The 18,967-nt window shown below is 49.1% G+C and overlaps 1 protein-coding gene across 17 annotated transcripts in view; it reads left to right on the forward strand.

Moving 5' to 3' along the window:
- LOC104668570 (F-actin-monooxygenase MICAL2) overlaps positions 1-18,967 on the forward strand; it is a 245,519-nt gene that overhangs the window by 143,752 nt on the left and 82,800 nt on the right. For 8 of the 17 annotated variants that reach the window (XM_030917656.1, XM_030917641.1, XM_030917655.1 and 5 more), the window contains 5 exons: positions 515-622; positions 1,653-1,839; positions 3,300-3,388; positions 4,626-4,728; positions 7,337-8,640. In XM_030917656.1, coding sequence (XP_030773516.1) covers positions 515-622; positions 1,653-1,839; positions 3,300-3,388; positions 4,626-4,728; positions 7,337-7,377 — 528 coding nt within the window. In that variant the 3' untranslated portion in view covers positions 7,378-8,640. Of the gene's footprint in view, positions 1-514; positions 623-1,652; positions 1,840-3,299; positions 3,389-4,625; positions 8,641-18,967 lie in introns of those variants that run through there. The other 9 variants (XM_030917644.1, XM_030917650.1, XM_030917651.1 and 6 more) reach the window with 4 other exon arrangements.

Here is an 18,967-nt window from a genome sequence, read left to right on the forward strand (position 1 = left end):
GCTGGTCTTGAACTCCCGACCTCAGGTAATCCGCCCATCTCAGCCTCCCAAAGTGCAGGGATTATAGGCATGAGCCACCACGCCCAGCCAGCCTTAACCATTTTTTAAGGACATAGTTTAATGGTATTAAATACATCCTTCGTGTGCAACCCTCACCATCCTCCCACTCCAGAACTCTTAGTTATTGTCAAACTGGAACTCTGTACCCATTAAACAACAGCAACCACTATTCCACTGCCTGTCTCTATGATTTTGACTACTCTAGGTACCACATGTAAGTGGAATCCTACAGCATTTGTGTTTTTGCGGCCACAGGGTTTTATTTATTTTATTTTCTCCATCTCCAGAATCCCCGTGGTCGGCTCCTGTCTGGTTTTGCTTCTCCTGGGTCGTGGGGTGCTATTTGCATGTGGGTGAGGAGCCCTCTCCCCATCCATCCTGCTTGTGTTTTCCTCCTGGGTGCTAACTGGCCTCTACCTTTGTCTCTGTCTCCTCTGCCTCTACTCTTGGTTAGCTGACGGTAGGGAAAGTGTCCAGCGGAATAGGGGCTGCAGCTGAAGTCCTGGTCAATCTGTACATGAATGATCACAGACCTAAGGTCCAGGCCACCTCTCCAGACCTGGTAAGGACATGCACCCCCAGCCTTCACCCACAGACACTGGCTCTGGTATCCCAAGGCGGGCACATGGGATGCGGAGAGGATGCTCTAGCCCTTCCGAGGCTCCTCTTCTCTTGGGCCAAGAGGGGACTGAGAATGAGCTGGATCAGGGCAGAAGTTAGAGGGAACCTACATTTCCTTAAAGACGGATCTCACTCAGGTCCCCTGCGGTCTTTTTGCAAATAGAGATCTTCCTGCTGTCTGTGGCTCTGGAGAACGGCCTGGTAGGAAGGCCCAGGTGAGGCCATGAGCATAATTGAATGGTCCTCACTTTCAATGTTTAGTGTCCAACCTGAACAGACTCTTTGCATTGGATTGAGAAAAAAGTCATGGGGAAAATATCCCTTTGAATTGAATTCTCCCTTTCTCTAAACTAGGCCGCTCGCTGCCATCACCAGGAATTTTAGTGGACCACTCTTTCTGTTCCCTTTTGGCACATTGCCCTGGCATTGCCCAGGGGTACTGCTGCCCAAGCCCATGCCCTCCCAATTCACAATTAGGGCTATAACTGACCAGATTTGATGCCACAAGCTTTCTTCACCCAACCTGCACCACTGCAGGGGAACAGGACACCTAAAACATCCTCAGCAGGCCAGTTTCAGGACCTCTGTCCAGAACCAGGTGACACTTAATCCCAAGGACAGATCCTGGAAAGAATATCATGGGGAGGACACGTTTGAGTAAAGCCCACTCTGTCAGACCAGGATCACTCCCACCCCAAAAAACCAGAGCAGCCAACCTCAGGGAGAGCCCCTCCTGGGCCCACCTTGTCTCCAGCCTGCCTGGGAGTACAGTAAACAGCAGCCCCTGCAGGGTTGGGGTCTGGGTTGAGGGCGTATCTTCCTACCCCTCCCTCTTTGCTGCAGTGGCAGGAGCAGGAAACAGAAGCCCACAAGGTCCCCAGCATTCAGTGTGGAATTTCTGAAAGCCTCGGCCTGGCATTTGAAAGCTTGGGATAAGCCCTAATACACCACTCTTCTCTCCCGATCCCCAGGAATCTATGCGAAAGTCATTTCCCCTTAACCTGGGAGGCAGTGACATGTGTTACTTCTGTAAGAAGCGTGTGTACGTGATGGAGCGGCTGAGCGCCGAGGGACTCTTCTTCCACCGGGAGTGTTTCCGCTGCAGCATCTGTGCCACCACCTTGCGCCTGGCTGCCTACACCTTTGACTGTGATGAAGGTAACCCCAGGGGCCAGGGCAGCACTGGGCTCTGGCCTTGGCCTCAGGTGTGACCTTGACTCAGGTTCCTGTCCCTCTGGCGGCTCTAAGACACCTAAGACACCCCCAAAAGGAAGTATGATGTCATCAGGAAAGCTGTTCAGGGAGACTGGGAGCTCCTGCTAGAAGGGGAGGCTGCGTGTGGTCCCAGGGAAGGGTAGCATCAGCACTGTGGTGTGGCATACCAGGTCCTGGTGGGCACCTGCTGTGTGCCCAGGGCTCTATGTACCTCTTCTCATGTAGCCTCACCACCCTCCATTGTCCCTGTATGGCCAAGAAAATCCAACCCAATACCCTCCATTGCATGCTCAGCACCACACCTGGCATGAAGTAAGTTTCACCATATGATGCAATGTTAATATTATTTACATAGTATGTGTCTTAAAAATAACCATCAAAATGACATTCCCTCTGATAAGTGGCCTAACAAAGACATTGATGGAGGAATCGTGCTCGTTGGAACAAATGATTATTTTCTAATTTTCAGTGCTTGACATTTGCTCTGTCATCTATAACAAGAGGCAGTATAGCATGGCGCTCAATACACACCCTCAAACTAAACTACTACCTCCTAGCCATAGAACCTTGGACCTGTTACTTAAATAGTTTCCTCATCTGTAAAATGAGGTTAATGGTAGTCCTTAGCTCTCAGGGTGGTTGTGAGGACTGACGAGTTAATGCATGTGAAGCTCGTAGCATTGTGCCTGGCATACAGTCATTCCTATGTAAGTGTGCCCTGTTACAATTTTTACTATTGCTACTGTTACCAGCATAGCAGTGAGCAAGGAAGGCTTTTCTGGAAGGTGCACAGTGGTCCTGGGCAGTGGCCAGTTTCCCAGTGTGTGCCCCGTCTGGGTCTTTTCCTCACCATCACTGCTGCCATTTGCTCTCAGCCTTTCCCACCCACCAGGTACTCCACAAAGAAAGATTGAGGGTGTTCATACTCAAAGCTGTCCATTTTGCTGCCTGGCAACTGGTCTTATGAAGAAACTTGGCCTCAGTTTGCTTTGAGGATTTTTTTTTTTAATGTTTTCCTATTTATTATAAAGGAGGCAGAGGAGCAGCCAGATGGAAAAGAGGCATGGGGTGTGGTATGGGAGCAGGGTCTCAGAGCTCCCATGCCCTCTCCAGGTGTGGGCATGCCACCCTACGGGAGCCTCCATGGTTTGAAGTCTTAGCCACATCCCCGGGAGAACCCCCATTGCTGGCTGGAGCTTGTCTCTGAGGCACCTCCTACTTCATCTCAGTGCTACTTCTTTAAGGAAGGTGATGGAAGCCGTTTCCCAAGTTTGAGCCACCCTGGGCTATTTCCATCGTTGCTATTTTCTGACTTGGACAGTGGCGTGCCCTTGGCTTTTGTCTACTATGGCTCTAGTTTATAGGAGAAAAATTTTTCTGTATGTGTGTGCCTCTTTTTACAGGCAAATTTTACTGCAAGCCTCACTTCATTCACTGTAAAAGCAATAGCAAACAACGGAAGAGACGGGCAGAGTTGAAGCAACAAAGAGAGGTATGTTTGTCTCAAACATGCTGGTGAAACAGGGAGGGCCCCTTGATAAGGGTTTCCAGTGATCCTCAAAGTTAGGCCAGCTTTTCTGGCCCTAGAGGGATTGAGATGACTCACAGATAAAGAAGAAAACCTCTGCTTCCTGGTGTGGAGGGTTCTTTTGCTTCAGTCTGTTCCACAGCCTCTGGGGCGTGTCCCATTCCAGATGAGCTCCCAGGATGGTAGCCATGATGACTTCTCATGAGAAGCCTGGAAGAGCTTGCCCATGTGGCAGGGATGGGGTGATATGCTTAGCCACACAAAAGCCACGTGGCCCTCTGTACCTGGAACCCACCTGGCCACAAGGTGCTGTTTGCAAGAATGCCTGGTATAGGACCGACCCTTCTACATTTTCTAAGTCCTCTCCCAGGCTCTCGAAGTCAACCAAGTGACCAGCCCACTGAATTTACAGATGGTTTGTGGAAGCATCTCTTCTGGCATCTCTTAGCAAATATCTTCTCTTGAGCTTGATTAATCATCTACCACTAGCAACAACCCATAACTTAAAACTTTTTTCTAATTACCCAAATATATAGGTTCAATGTAAAAACATGGGAATGAGAGAATATAAAGAAGCAAAGTTAAATCACCTATAACCACTCTACCCTGAGAAAACCTCGGTTCACATTTTGTAACATCCCTTTCCAGACTTTTTTCTATGGGAATATATTTTAACCAAAGTGGAATCCTAAGCCTACAGTTTTATATTCTTCCTTTTCTTCACTGTGTATCAAGAATAGTTTCCCATGACATTAAAAATCCTGTTGGAGCATAATTTTTAATGCCTTTGGAAGATTCTAGTCTATAAATGGTCAATCATTTACTTCACTACTTCTGTACTACTGGATCTTTATGTCATTTGAATTTTTTATCTTACAAATGTTTTTATAGTGTACATCCTGGTATGCATATTGTTATCCGTATTTCAAATTATTTACTTGATATATATCATTAGGAGTCAGATTCCCGATCAAAAGGCATGCATATTTTTGAAGGCTCATGACTCTTATGGTCAGTTGGCCCCCTAGAAAAGTGCCCGTGTTCAGCACTGGCTTCAGCATGAGTGGGGGGGCTGAGATTATTGTGGGGGCTGGTTGCAGGGTCTGGCGAGTTCGGTTTGTATTGGCTCCCTGCTTGCTTTGTTGAAGTAGTCCTCTGGAAGACTTGCAGACTAATGCCCTCATTTCGGTCTCTTTCTCAGGAGGAGGCGACATGGCAAGAGCAGGAAGCGCCTCTGCGAGACACTCCCACTGAAAGTTCTTGCGCAGTGGCCGCCATTGGCACCCTGGAAGGCAGCCCCCCAGGTATCTCCACCTCCTTCTTTAGGAAGGCGCTGGGCTGGCCCCTCAGGCTGCCGAGGGACCTGTGTAACTGGATGCAGGGACTCCTGCAAGCCGTTGGCCTCCATATCAGGGACAATGCTTACAACTACTGCTACATGTACGAGCTCCTGAGCCTGGGGCTGCCACTTCTCTGGGCGTTCTCTGAGGTCCTGGCAGCCATGTACAGGGAATCTGAGGGCTCCCTCGAGAGCATCTGCAACTGGGTGCTCAGGTGCTTCCCAGTCAAGCTCCGCTGACATGCCTGGCTGCCCCAAAGTGCCTTCACATTTCCAGGGAGGCTTCAGATGGCAGTGCATTTGCAGTTTGCTCAGGCTCTGGCCAGGAAGCCTAGCATTCTCTAAGCAATTAGCTCAAAGCCAAAGAGTTTCACATGGGCCACCTCTGCCCGGCCTTATCAGGGTGAACATCTACTCATGGTGCTAGGGCCAGGGATGATATGAAGGATCTTTTCTGTAGCTTTGTACTTATATATATATATACACACACACCAAAGTGAGCCATACTTCTGGGTTTACATTTCAATTTTTTAAATTTTAATAAGCCTAGAGAAAGCATTTTTTTCTATGAGTGTCAATTTTTCTTAACATGGGTTTGAAGCTTATAACCAGTTTTATAAACCCCTTGAACATTGCAGTGAGTTGTCAGAGCCACTGCCTGCAAAGTGGATGATTTAAGATTTTACACATATGAAAGTGAGTGTGCCATCTCCTGACCAGTGCCTTTTGACTTAGGTACCCAGATGCCACTTGTCAGCAGCAGGATACTTTTTACAACACGAAAGCATAATTATTTTAGAAGAAAAGAGTAGAAGGGCAGAATAGAATTCAACTTACAAAAGCAGGGAGTAGTGTGTGTTTGGTTGTTATCTGTCCCCTTGTGGGGAGGACTGTTTTGCTCCCTTGTTTTGATGTTAAATAGTAGCTTGAAGGCTACCAACTCACAGCCAAATGACGAAGAACCATGGGGTTTCAACAGATTCTACAAACATGCATTTTCCCTTTCCACTAATGGGCACTACAGTGAAAGCCCACTGGCATTGACCATGGAGCTGATGCAGTGCTGAAGATGAGCTCTTTTAGCTGATGGCATTTTAGCCCCTGTGGCTCCCAGCAGATCCCCCAGCCCAGGCTACAGGCTGAGCCAAGGCCTTGCAGGGTCCATATTGGTCAGGCCGAGTGGAGTGGAAGACTTCGCCCACTCATGTGGTGTCCTTTGAGACTGAGGGGATTGTTAGCACATCAGGCTATTGCTGGGAAGCGTGGCCTGCCCAGTGAGCGTTGCCTGTGGACATCCTGACGGCTTAGCTGCTCCGCTGCCATGCATATGTGATCAAAACAGAAACCATTTTCACAATGCCCTGGGAAAGGAATAGGTCTGACCTCCAGGGGAAGCTCTACTGTATCTTGACTGGCAGGGAAGGCTGGGAGTGGAAGCTGTTTTTGGACTGATCCAAATGAAATATGCCTTAGTAAGGGTTAAAATGAGCATGTAGGCCCACCTACATTCTTCACTCTGGGTATCTAGAAGAGTCCTCAGCTCTCCCTACTCCACGCTGCCTAGACATACACAGTTGCAGGGTCTGGCTGAACAATCAAGGGGCTGCCAGAGAAAGGCCATCTATAGGGCTCAGTGTATCTGGAGTTGCTGGGCCCAAGATAGCTCTGTGCAGTTATCACTAGAGATGCCTCTGGATTAACTAAGAGGTGTGCCTGGGTGCGGGTGAGGAGCCAGAACCTTTGAGAGCTTTGAGATGACGGTTTCTGTGGGGCGGGAAGAAAGGAGGAGTTGCATTTCTACAAACACTTCCCTGAAATCCTTGGGAAAAACAGAGGCATGGCCATGGCCAACTCTGTGGGAACTGGCGCCTCTGTCCTTGTTGGCACTGTTCTCAGTCCGATGACTTGCATTGTGTTTTCTCCAATTTTTGCTGGGATTTTAGTGTTCAGCATGGGGGGAGGAACCATTGATTCCTTTTCTTTGAGTACAGAAAGTAAATTCTCGAGGTCATGATGTGAATGACCATGTTATTGTGATTATCTTCAGCTCAGGATAGGCTGAGATGCTTTGTGGAGTGTTCCATGAAGCCAGAGTCAGAATCTCTAAGACTGTCATGTGCAGCCATGAGGAGACTGGTTTGAATTACTGTGGTGAGACAGGGTGTGCCTGTCGGAAATCTGAGATGTTTGTATGCTCTGAGATGTTGAACCTTTCTGGTGGGCAGCACCAACACCCAGGGGTGGACCCCAGAGGGTGAATGCCTCTAGGCCTCCACAACATGTTCAAGAATGAATAGGAGACGCTAGAGTAAAATGCGGGCCAAGAGGATATCAGGGAGCAAGATGCAAACTGTGTGCATCCTCTCTTGTAAACAAGTAGCTGGTCACAACCAGAAAGGTTCATCTCGTCTAAGCAAACAGTGACTCTTTCAGAGGAAATTTCCCTCTTTCAATAGTTGCCTTATTTTCAACTCCAGTGCCTTCTCGTGATGTTAATCATTTCCTTTTTTCCCCACACTAAGTTCTCTTTTCTATGTTTCTCTCTCTCTCCAATCTTACACCATGGCCATCAGTTCATTTCAGCCTTCCAGTGCTACACCCACTTCTTGGCTGACACACTTCTGCTCTAAGGTGACTGGTTTTCTTGCCAATTTTCAAAGAGTGGTACTAACCCCCAACCCGCTTTCCACACCCCGTCCTCCCAGCCAGCGGTACTGGTTGTGCTAATTGTGAGTGTCTTGCATGCTAATGGACTCGTACGGTGGCATGGTTGGCTAACAGCATGAGGGAGTGTCCAGCTTGAGACCCATGTCTGTGTTCATTTCCCATGGAGCCGGCAGCCTGGTCTACCCCAAGTGCATGCCCCGCCTCTCCTCTCTCCCTTGGGCCTGCCTGCGTGCATGCTTCTCCAGTTGCACCTGCGAAACCACCTACTTTCTTGGGAGGGTCGACCTTGATCATAAGACAGTACCATGAGGGGGCCTCTGTCACCTTTGAAAAGAACACCTATCGAGCAGCCTCAAAAAGCTCATACATATCAGCCCCTTGTTAAACTGGCTTTAATGTAAAGATTGTTAATGTCATTGATCAAAACCATAGGTGATTCTTTGGAGGGATTTAGAAAACATAATTACTCTCAGGCCTCATCCCAAGCTTGACCCATGCTCTGTAGGTTGAACACATAATCACAAGTATTCTAGCAAATCCTGCCTTGGTTGCAGCCTGCACTGTATATGCAAGGGTTTTGCTGTGGTTCTTCTTATGTCCCTTGGCTCATAAAGCCCCAGATGATGCCAGAGCTTCAATTAGAGCCAGCATCATCCCAGGCAGGGATATCTTTGAGAAATGACTCAGTTCAGCCCCAGGCCCCTGTGACTCTGCTTAAAGCACACATTTCTGCTGACTCTTGCACCTGGGGCAGCAGGATAATCACCAACGTGCTCTTAATGAGAAAAAACACACCAAGCACAGTGGAGCAGTCCTAGGCAACCCTCGCCGGTCTCAGGCTGTGGTGGGCGTCTGTCCTGCATGTGGCCCAGACCACCCTGACTCCTGGGCCTGCCTGCCTGGCCCTGCATGCTGCACGCTCACTGCGCTTGTGCAGATCCTGGCCAGTACGAAGTGGTTGCTCTTGTCTTATCTTCTCTTACAGAGTCTCCCTCCCTTTATAGAATGTCAACCAAAGAGTGCCCTCCTCCCCTCTCAGCCTCCTCTTTAGCTAGCCTCCCCATCTCATCACAACGCATGTCTGTGACCTTTGGTAATCATTTACAGTGCCACATGGAACCCTGTATTTTGCACACAGCAAAACAATGTTTAGCTTTATTTATGGTATTTGATGCTGTAAATGGAAATAAATATTGTTCTTTATAAAGCTTATTGTTTCCTCTCTTCTTTGCCGTGGAAGCTTCTAAAACCTCACACACAGGGATTGGTGTAGGGGGTTCATTTTCCCTAAACTCCTGGCGGGACTTGCACTTGAGGTGACACAGGACTCTCTGGGGCTGCGCTGGGCGCTCTGAAAGGAAATATTACCCAGGGGTAATATTTGGAAACTGTCATCAATGCTCCTGGGCCAGGCTTTGGGGTCTCTTTCTTGAACACTCATTGTACTTTGCTGTTCTAGATGCTGGGCATAGTGAGTGAGGGTCAGTGTCCCCTCAGCGATTAGAAACAGACTGTATTAACAGCTATCTACACCCATTTCCACCGCACACCCAAGCGTGGCTCTACAGGAGAGCTTTCCCTATGAACCTTACACTAATTTAGGCTCCTATTTAGTAAAGGTTGGTCTTGAACACTTCATGCTGGTCCACAGCTGAGTGGCAAGTGGAAGGTAAGGAGGAAGGACTGGGCATCAGTCTGAGGATGGCAATGAAGTTGGCAGTGTGCTCATCGGATGGACAGCCACTGCCATCCTAAGAGACCTCTCCTGTCCCAAAGGCTCAGGGCATTCAGTGCCTATGGTGGGAGGCCCTGCCCTAGTGCCACCCTAAGTAGAACACTCATGGCAGGCCCTGGGCAACTCCAGGCTGTGTTTAAGGGAAAGATTTGGAGCCTCACTTGGCTAGCCTGGGCAGTGCCAAAGTCATCTGGTCCTCAGCCTCCCCTGGGTGAGATGCCTGCCATTTCCTGGCTGGGTGTAGCTGGGCTTCTGACACTGGTATGAAAAGTCACCTGTGGACTTTATGAGGTCCCTGGCACCTCCAGATGGGTGTGCCTGAGGATCTGATCTCTGATGCCTGGATCTACCTTCAGAGCTGCCTCAGGTCATGACGAAGGATTCTGTACTCTTACCCGGGTGACGTATTCCCACTTCCATTCAAGGAGGGATATTAGGGACTATAAGTCAGGTGCTGAGCTATGCAAGTGACTCATTCCTTTATGCATTCATTGATTCAGCAAATGTTTGTCCTAGGCCTATTCTAAGCCCTAGATACATAGCGAACCATGCAAAGTCCCCACACCTCCTTGCACCTTAGAGATGTGGCTGAGTATTGCTGTACTGGATGAGATCTGTTCTATTTTACTGCATGTGTTTATTTGTTTGTTCAACTAGGTGGTATTTCCTGAGCATCTACAATGTGCTAGGAATACAGCAGGGAGTAAAGCAGACAAAAATCCTCACTTTATTGTCAAAGCGTGACACCCCAAGAGGTGCTTCACCAACAAAGGGGTCCATAGTCACGACATTCGAGGGATATTTCATACCAATCTTGCCAGTCCTCCCAAGCCCTGGAAACTCACAAGATTCATTTGCCTGTCAAGTCTCTGTGGCATCCTCGTAGAGAAGTTTAATCAACTTTGTGAAAGTCAGCTGTCCCATACTTATTTGAACATTTTGTTTTGGTTTTGGTTTGGTTTTTTTGAATATTGCATTCTACATACATAGTTTTGGTAGACTAGTCTTTAATTCAGAGATGGATTAAAGACTTAAAATTTCAGAGGTAAAACCATAGAATTAAATATTAAATGAAATTAAATATTGATTAGATATGGGGTGACAACTTTCTAAGCATAAATCCTCTAATAGGAAGAACACATAGGAACAACATGGCACAAATCTGATTATATACATTTTTAAAACTTAATGTAGAATAATAAAATATTAAATAGACCATTAGACTAGGGAAAAATATGAACTAAATGTAATAACAAAGAAGTTCATTGCATGGTATTTTCAAAATTCATTTAAAACAGATGTTCCTGGGCACTCCTCACAGTGTAAATGATCAGTTAATATTTGTTGATTAAAGAGTCAATGATAAATAGGCAAAGGCTATGAATAGGCAGTTTACACTTAAGCAAATTTTAAAAGTAAACACTAAAAAGAAAAAGCAAGTATTTACAAAAGTATTCCTACTTGGTTTTTAAAGGAAGTAAATTAATTATGGTGTACATGGGCCAGGTGCAGCAGCTCACACCTGTAATCCCAGCACTTTGGGAGGCTGAGGCGGGCAGATCACTTGAGGTCAGGAGTTCAAGACCAGCCTGACCAACATGACAAAACCCTGTCTCTACTAAAAAAAAATTAGCTGGGCATGGTGGCACATGCCTTTAATTCCAACTACTTGGTAGGCTGAGGCATGAGAATCGCTTAAACCCGGGAGGCAGAGGTTGCAGTGAGCTGAGATCATGCCACTGCACTCCAGCTTGGATGACAGAGTGAGACTCCATCTCAAAAAGAAAATAAAAATTATGGTGCATCTACTGAATTAGTAAAGAAAAAAGTAAAACTGACTGTAAGAAAAAAATATGAACTTCATCCCAAGTATTGAGTAAAAAGTAAACTGGGAGAATCTTTTCCTGGGAAGCATTGTGGCAACCCTGATTGAGATCCAGAAAAGGGCTCTGACCTCTTGGCCTAATAATTCTACTGCAGGGAATTTATCCTGAGGAAATAATCCAGCAGAAGAAATAAATCTCTGTGAAACTTGAATGTGTAAGTCAGTCAAGCAGAGTGGGTGGGCTGTTCCCCTTTATTTCTGTAAATGCATTCATTTTTACAACTTAAGAAAAAAAAAGGCTTAAGTAAGTAAAAGAAGTTACTACATCTTTTACTGCCCCCCACCCCCCAGCCAGCTGTTATATAGGGAACATTTTCTGTGTGCCAGGTACTGGGCCAAGAACTTTATGTGCAGAACTTCATTAGCTCTTCACCTCCTTGTGTCAGCCTTGAGGTCAGTACTGATGTTAAAGAAGCTCCTGATACTGAGGAGGCAGAGGCGAGTCTAGAGCCACATCATCCACTGTGAAGGGACTGAGTCCCACAGCCCAGTCTAGGAGTCAGGTGCCTGCTCTAAGAGGAACCTCGGTGCATGATGAGGGTCTGGGCTCCACCAAAGACCAGGATTTGCTTCCAGCACTTGGTACTGACTCAGTGGCATTGCGCAGGTCCCTTCTGTGAACTGGGGCTAAGGATGCCTCTAGCGTAGGGTTTTCCAAGGTGTTTGGCTCTCAGGACAGCAAGATCTCTTTGTAATGCTCTAAATAGCACTTTCCTGATTTTGCACAGCACAGAGAGCCTAGAGGAAAACTTTTCGAGCATTCTCTATTAACTGGGGCTCAGAACTCCTGACAGGATACCTTCAGGTTAGAAACTAGACAGCGGTCCCAATTCACACTGGTGGCACCATGTTTTTCTCCAGGTTTCTGATTCCCCAGCCTTCTTAAAGGCAACAGCCACCTCCCTTCAGACACCCAGGCCTCAGCTCTGGAGCTCCCCTTCCCTGCCACCACCTGCCAGCAGACTTTGGTTTTGCCTTAGTGAGTGCAAAGAGGGGGCACAGGCTCTCACTTTGTGCCCAGCTGCCCGCTTAACATCCACACCTGATGTCTATTGCACACATCCAGCCCAAATGTCCACTCCAACTGCTGATTTCCCCAAAACAGGCTCCATCCTTAGCCTTCCCCATTTCTGGAGACTGTAATTCCCCTTTTCTTGTTGCTTGGCCCAAAGGCCCTGGAGTCATTCTTGACTCTTCTTTCTCTTGACCTCACACCAAATCCATTAGCAAATTTGAGGAACATCCAGAACCTGTCCATTCCTCACCACCTCTACACTAACCGACCTCCACCCACTGTCGTCCAAGTTATTGCAGCCACCCCTCTGAGGGCCCCTGCTTCTCCCTTCACCCCTCAACATCCTCAACAAAACAGCTGGATTATCCTTTTATTTATTTTTATTTATTTGTTTGTTTTGAAACAGTGTCTTACTCTGTCATCCAGGCTGGAGTGATCTTGGCTCACTGCAACCTTCACCTCCCGGATTCAAGTGATTCTCATGCGTCAGCCACCCGAGTAGCTGAGATGACAGGCACCTGCCACCACACCCAGCTAACTTTTGTATTTTTAGTAGAGACAGGGTTTTGCCATGTTGGCCAGGCTCTTTTCAAACTCCTGACCTCAAGTGATCCTCCCACCTCAGCTTCCCAAAGTGCTGGGATTACAGGTGTGGGCCCCGTGCCGGGCCTGGATGATCCTTTTAGAATGTATGTTTCACTGCTGCTCAAAACTCCAGCAGCTCTCCAGCTCACTGCATGCAAATGCCAAAGGCATGATGGATTCGAAGGGCTCTGTGGGATCTGGCCCCTACTCTGACCTCCTCTTCTACTTTCCCTTACACACTCTGACCCAGCCACATTCTCTCTTGGAGCGTTTGTGCTGTCTGTTTCCTCTGCCAAGAACGCCCTTCCCTGGCATTCATATGGCTGAGTCTGTCCTTTATTCAAATTTGTCCATGTGTCCTCCAATACCCATAGTGAGGTCTATTTTTAGTCCTGAGACCTGCACTCCCTGGCAATCCTGCTCCCCCTTACCCTACTAGACAGTGTTTCCACTGCACACATTTATTGCCTTCAACATATTGTGTAATTCACTCCTTTATTATGTGTATTGCTTATTTATGTTTTCCAACCTTGCTGGAATGCAAGCTTCATGAGGGCAGGGGTCTTGGTTGCCTTTGAATGCTTTGTATAACCCGATAGAACCGTACTTAGCATGTAGTGGGTCCTCAAAAAATGTTTTTAGGATATATGCCCTCTGCCCTGGGCCCCAGACTGCAGAACATGCAGCCATCTCAGGCTGGGGAAGATCTGGCTGGCATCCAGCGTGGTTCAGGAGGGAGACCAGGAGGAAGAGAAGTCTGACATTGTGTGTCCTGGCTGCCACTGCAGACTCCCAATTGTGAGAAGGGAGTTTTGATTTTGCTTCTGTGTTGCCTTCTGAGGGGCATCATCTTCATGTACAACTCTTGAGAGAGCTGGGTCTGCACAGAACCAGGTGGGCCTTGGATGCCTCCTCTCAGGGACAAGCCAAGGTTGGCAGCAGCCAAGGTTCCAGCAGCATCCCCTTTGGGGCATCAAGGCCCAGGCCACCGGCCTCACACACATCCTCTGTCCCCTGTTCACTGTGCCTTGCTCTGGGGTCTTGACACAGGAATCCAGGTGGCAGATGTGAGACAAGGGACGGGGTGGGGAACACTCCACCCACCATAACCTGGGCTGGAGGGTGCGGCCCCCATGGCAAGGCATGTGGGTGGCTCAGCATGGCTTTGATCCCCTGAGTCCAGTTATCCTCAAGTACCTATAACTGAGACCAAGAGAGGCTGCCTGCCCACCCTCAGATAAACAGGCCAACTCTTCCATTTGTAGGAGTCCAGAAGTGCCAGATCAGATTTTCTCTTTTCCCACCCCAATCCACACCAGGCCCTGGCTGTGACTCCCTTGGGGACATGTGGCAGCAGGATGGGGATTGTATACTCAGTGCTGGGGTCTTGCTGCTGCTCTGGCTGGGATCTGAACAGGAGGGAAGGACGGTGGGCCCCAGGCTACTTCCGTTCCTGCTTTATAGGGTTGCTGCTGGGCTGCCTTCACAGAAACTTAGAGTTCTTCCTGCCCACCTCATTCAGAGGAACGTGGGTATAGGTCCTGGCTGTGCCCAAAGCTCGAGGCTCACAGCTGGCCAGACACAGTGCCTGTAGTGGTGGAAGAAGAGGGAAGAAAAGAGGCAGGGTCCAAGAAAAAGGCTCCAGATCTGCTGCCATTAGCAAAGAAATTCAGCTTCCCTGACACTCTGGAGGCTGCAGAGCTGTTGGGATGATACAACGTGTGCCCCTACCCCTCACCTCAAAGGAGGAGTCCTGGTGTCCAGAGGGAGCCATGTGCTGAGGGCTGGTGCCAGATTGCCGGCCGTCTGTGGCAGAATTTCCCTGTGTCTGGCCCAGCATCCAGAATGAGGGCTTCATGGGAGGAGCAGCTCAGCTCTGCTGAGGGCTGTGGGGAAGGGGCTGAGGCTTGGCACTACCTGTCAAAGGTTGCATCTTCCTTCAGGTTTACATTTTAATTTATTGTTCCCTGCATGAAGGCTACTGCTAGAGCCAGCCAGGGCCCCTTGAATGATGCTATCCACCCTGGCTTGTGGGCAGTAGAGGGTGTGTCCGTGTGTATCTGCACACCTACACACACAGGCCAGGCCCACTCCTGGAAGGAATACAGCAAGGCAGGGCAGCCATGCCCCAGGGCAGAGGGACCAGAGGTCCAGGATTGCCCAACAATTTGTTCACCCCCTGAAGATCCGTAGACACCTATTCCCATGACTGCACTCTGAGGAGTCACTCTCAGAAGCCCCCATGAGGGCAGCTAGCCCATCTTGGCACCTGTGCCTTTTGTCTAAAGGGCCACACATTGTAAAGGACCTTGGCTGTGGCACTGACAAGTCTCCTTCCCAGAGCATTTGTGATATACCCTGGCAGTGGACAGAAGGACTGCCTGCCACAAGCATCTTCCTAGGACCCTCCTTCATCCCTCTGGGGGCTTGTAGTGTCCCCACTTACAAGAGGGCAAAGAGGCCGTTCTGCTCAGAATCCCGGGTATCTGCCTGTGTGTGCTCAGATGCCTTCCCCACCCTTCTCTGGCTGGGCTCTGTATTGAAAAGGCGTATCCCTTGCAAGCTACATTTTCTAGCTCCCTTGCAACTGGCTTACTGTTAGTTTTGACCGCTGGATGCGCTGGTGTGGGGCTGGAGGGCAGAATCCAAGGGGAGGCCAGGGTGTCCCTCCCAGCTCTCTGCCTTGCAGCAGTGTTGTGGCCTCTGGGCTCCGGTGGCACCAGCTCTTCTCCTCATCCCTCTGCTGTTGAGGGACAGTGGCCTGCTGCTGCTCCTCTCTGGGTTGCCTCATCATCCCTGTTAGGCTTTCAGCTCTTCCAGCACCGTTGCAGTTCATTTCCTGTCTGGACGCTTCTGTTGAACTCCCTGGCTTGGCCCTGTCTTCCTGACTGGATCCTGATCCTCTTAGTTTTGCTGCTTTCTTTCTCAACTTTTTTCTGCAGAGAGAACAGTGGACAGGGGCCAGAGATGGCTCTGGCCATTAGGAGCTATGTGACCTTAGACAAGTGTTATAACTCCTCCAAGACTTGGTTTCCTTTCCTGCAAAGTGGGGTTAATAGCAGCCCACAGGAGGCCTGTTGTGTTGTCATCTCCCTGGGTTCTGGGAGTGAGTGGAAGAGTCTCAGACTTGAGTGGAAAGCAGCAGCAATTTCACTAGCAGAACCAGGGAGCCCCGCGCCTCTCCATAACCCTGCGGCAGGGGCCTGGCCAGGAAAGGGCCTTGGGACCTGGCTGCTGGGAGCCGTGTGTGAGGACAGACATTTCCCCAGACCCTGCCTGGCTCTGCCTTTCCCAGGCTTGTAGGTAGGCCTTGGACCCGGAACTTACGATTTTTGGAGTCTTATCTTTTGTCAGGGAGCAGGTATCTGGCCAGACCTGAGATGAGGCTGAGGTGCTCAGTTCTGGGCAAAGCTGCTTCGTGCCACAGGCTGGCAACAGCTGCCCTGCGGGGTGCTGGATCCTTCTCCTCACCCATGACTCCTATGTACCTCCTCTCCTGTTACCCTCCAACCCCCATTAGAGTCCTTGATTCTCCAAATGAGCAAAGATGACTTCAGGCATTCTTAAAGAGCAGCCAGCCTCGGGGAGGCAGCAAGAGGTCTGATGGTATGGGCATGAAGCACAGGTGAGCACTCCTGGCTCTTCACCTGGGGCTGGCCACAAGTGCAGCTGCTCTGTGCCAAGCAGCCGGAGGCCCAGCTGCGGTGACAACCAGCACTGTGCGCTCACTGGCTGGCCTGGTGGGCATTCACTCTTTTCCACTCATCCAGTGAGGATGCTAATACCATTCTCTTAGGGCTGTTGGGATGCTAGGGTGGATGAAGGCATATGGGCACTCGATGAGTCAGTGTTACTGTCATTAGTATTATGTCCAGTATTTGTACTAGTACCACTAGTATTACTACTGTTATACACACACAGATGGAGCTGTCTGGGAATGAAAAGAGATATCTGGAAGTAGCCACTTGACTGTAGGAATTTCTTCCTGGAGGTGGCACTGAACCCCATAAAACCCAGCAGTAGCCATGGCCTGAGTCTTAAACAGCAGAAGCAGGGGAGGAGTCTAGTCTCCTTTGGGGCTTTTTGCCTCCACACATTGGCAAAAGGGGGTCCAGAAGAAGTACCAGCTTCTTTTTTACTGAGTCTTTACCTCAACACCTCTCCCCCTACCCTGATGTCTGGGTTCACTGTGAGAGACGCTGGCCCTAGCCCTATGCTCTGAGAGGCCATCTGTCAGCTGTGCACTCTACCTTCCTGGAGCCCAGGGAGCCAGGCTGAGCCCTGGTCTGTTCCATCCCTTCATGGAAGGAGTGAAGAGAAAAGCAGGATGCTGGGTGTTCCTCACAGGTTTGGTCTGGACTCTGAGGTGTGGTGGCTGTGGGTCTGGTACCTCTACAGCCTGGCATAGCTGAGCTTACCTCAGCCACCTGCAGCCGCCTCATCCCACTAGGCCACTCTAGACTCCACCACTCTCTCCCCTCATCCCCAAGCCCAATCATAGCAGTGCCTTTAACCTAAAGCTGCTGTTGCATGGAAGTCAGATCTCCCTCCCCTTCTGCCTCTTCCATGCCTCACTCTTACATGCTTTATCTTATCATGTAGATATTTGTGAACATGCCTTATTTCCCTTGTGAGACAGAAAGAGATCCTTGAAGGCAGGGACTGTGGTGGCAGGTTCATTCCCAAACCCCTAGCACAGGCCTGGATCTGAGGAGGACACAGCATCTATTGGATATACAAGCATCTGGGCACACAGCTCACAGGCACACAAGAAGCGAGGCATGGAGCTGGGTCTTTGCCACAGTCATTCTATGTAACAAGCCTCCCCAGTCTCAGTGGCATATGGCACCTATTTTCTTAGGAGTCTGTGGGTTGACTGGGTAGCTCTGCTTCAGGCTGCAGGTCTAAAGGGCGAGGGAGGCCCCAAGGGATTGACAGTGTTGACTCCAGGCTATAGCTTGGCCCCAGGTCTGTTCCATGTGCCCTCAATCAGGGACCCCGACTGAAGGGGCAGTGGCCACCCAGGACAAGTTCTTTTCATAGTAACCTAGCAGGAGCATGAGCGACAGCCAACTAGCAAGCCCACTTAAAGCCTCTGCTCACGTCCTGTCCACGGGTTGCCACAGGTCAAAGCAAGACTTGCCACCAAGCCTCACGTCCATGGGGCAGGGCTATACACCCCACCAACTACAACAGGAAGAACTGCAAAGTCACAGCATAGAGCGCAACTCTATTATAGGGAGGGAGTAAAGAACTGGGGGCGCTTTCCAGCCAAAACTCCCAGCACAAAGGTCCCGCGAAACACTGTCCATTCGTGGTTCTGTTGTGCTCACAGACACGCAGACTGAGCCCCGTCCTCTGACAGAATATATGACCATGTGCTGGTGTCTTAACCTCTCTATGCTTGAGTTTTCTCAGCAGGAAAATGGGGGTAATAACAATGCTTTTCTGAGAGGATCAGGTGAGATTTAATAGACTTAATACATGTCAAATGCTCAAACAATTCTTGGTACATGTTGAGCACCCAATAAAAGTAAGCTGCTACTGCTTTTATTATGACTAATGCTGCCACCACCACCACCATCGCCATGTCATTATTATTATTTAGTGAAGCATCCGATTATATTCCTCAAATGCCTTCCATCCCCAGTTACACTAATTTAGAAGTGTAGACACGTGCACACAGCAAACATCCATGCACACCAGGGGGGCTACAAGCTAGCAACCCACTTGCTCAGTCTGCTGCAGACATGTTTTATTTTGATCTGTCTGATATTTTAAGATGAGGATTTCACATAAAAATCAAAATTTCTTGGGTCATCTTCATAGGTGGTAAATATAGTTAGGGAAGAGATTATATCTCCCAGAGAGAACACATGGGTAAAAAGATGAGAGGGCTCAGGTGGATGCATGGAGAACCCAGTTGTTTAAGGGTTGGCTGGAATACTGGATGGCTGAGATGGCCAGCCAGAGGGACAGGGAGAGAAAGTGTCCCCGAGAGCAGGGATGGGGCAGGTTCAAGGACCGTAGGAGGACCCCCAAAGTCCTGTGAATTGGACTTAGCAACAAGGAGGTCACTGTGGACTGTGCTGGGGGCAGTCTGGGAGTGGTGGAGGCACAGGCAGGATTATAGGAATAGGGGGTTCATAAAGAAGAGGAGAGAGAGAGAAGAGTGTAGCCAACCCTTCCAGGAAGCTTGGCTGGGAAGGAAGAAGAAAGAGTAGGCTGGGGGCTTGGGGTGAGGACTGGGATTAAAACAAGTTTTCTTAAGACAGGAGACTCAGCATATTTAAATACAGACAGGAAAGATTCAGTAG

The sequence above is a fragment of the Rhinopithecus roxellana genome, chromosome 15, assembly GCF_007565055.1.
Source record: "Rhinopithecus roxellana isolate Shanxi Qingling chromosome 15, ASM756505v1, whole genome shotgun sequence".
NCBI lineage: Eukaryota > Metazoa > Chordata > Mammalia > Primates > Cercopithecidae > Rhinopithecus > Rhinopithecus roxellana.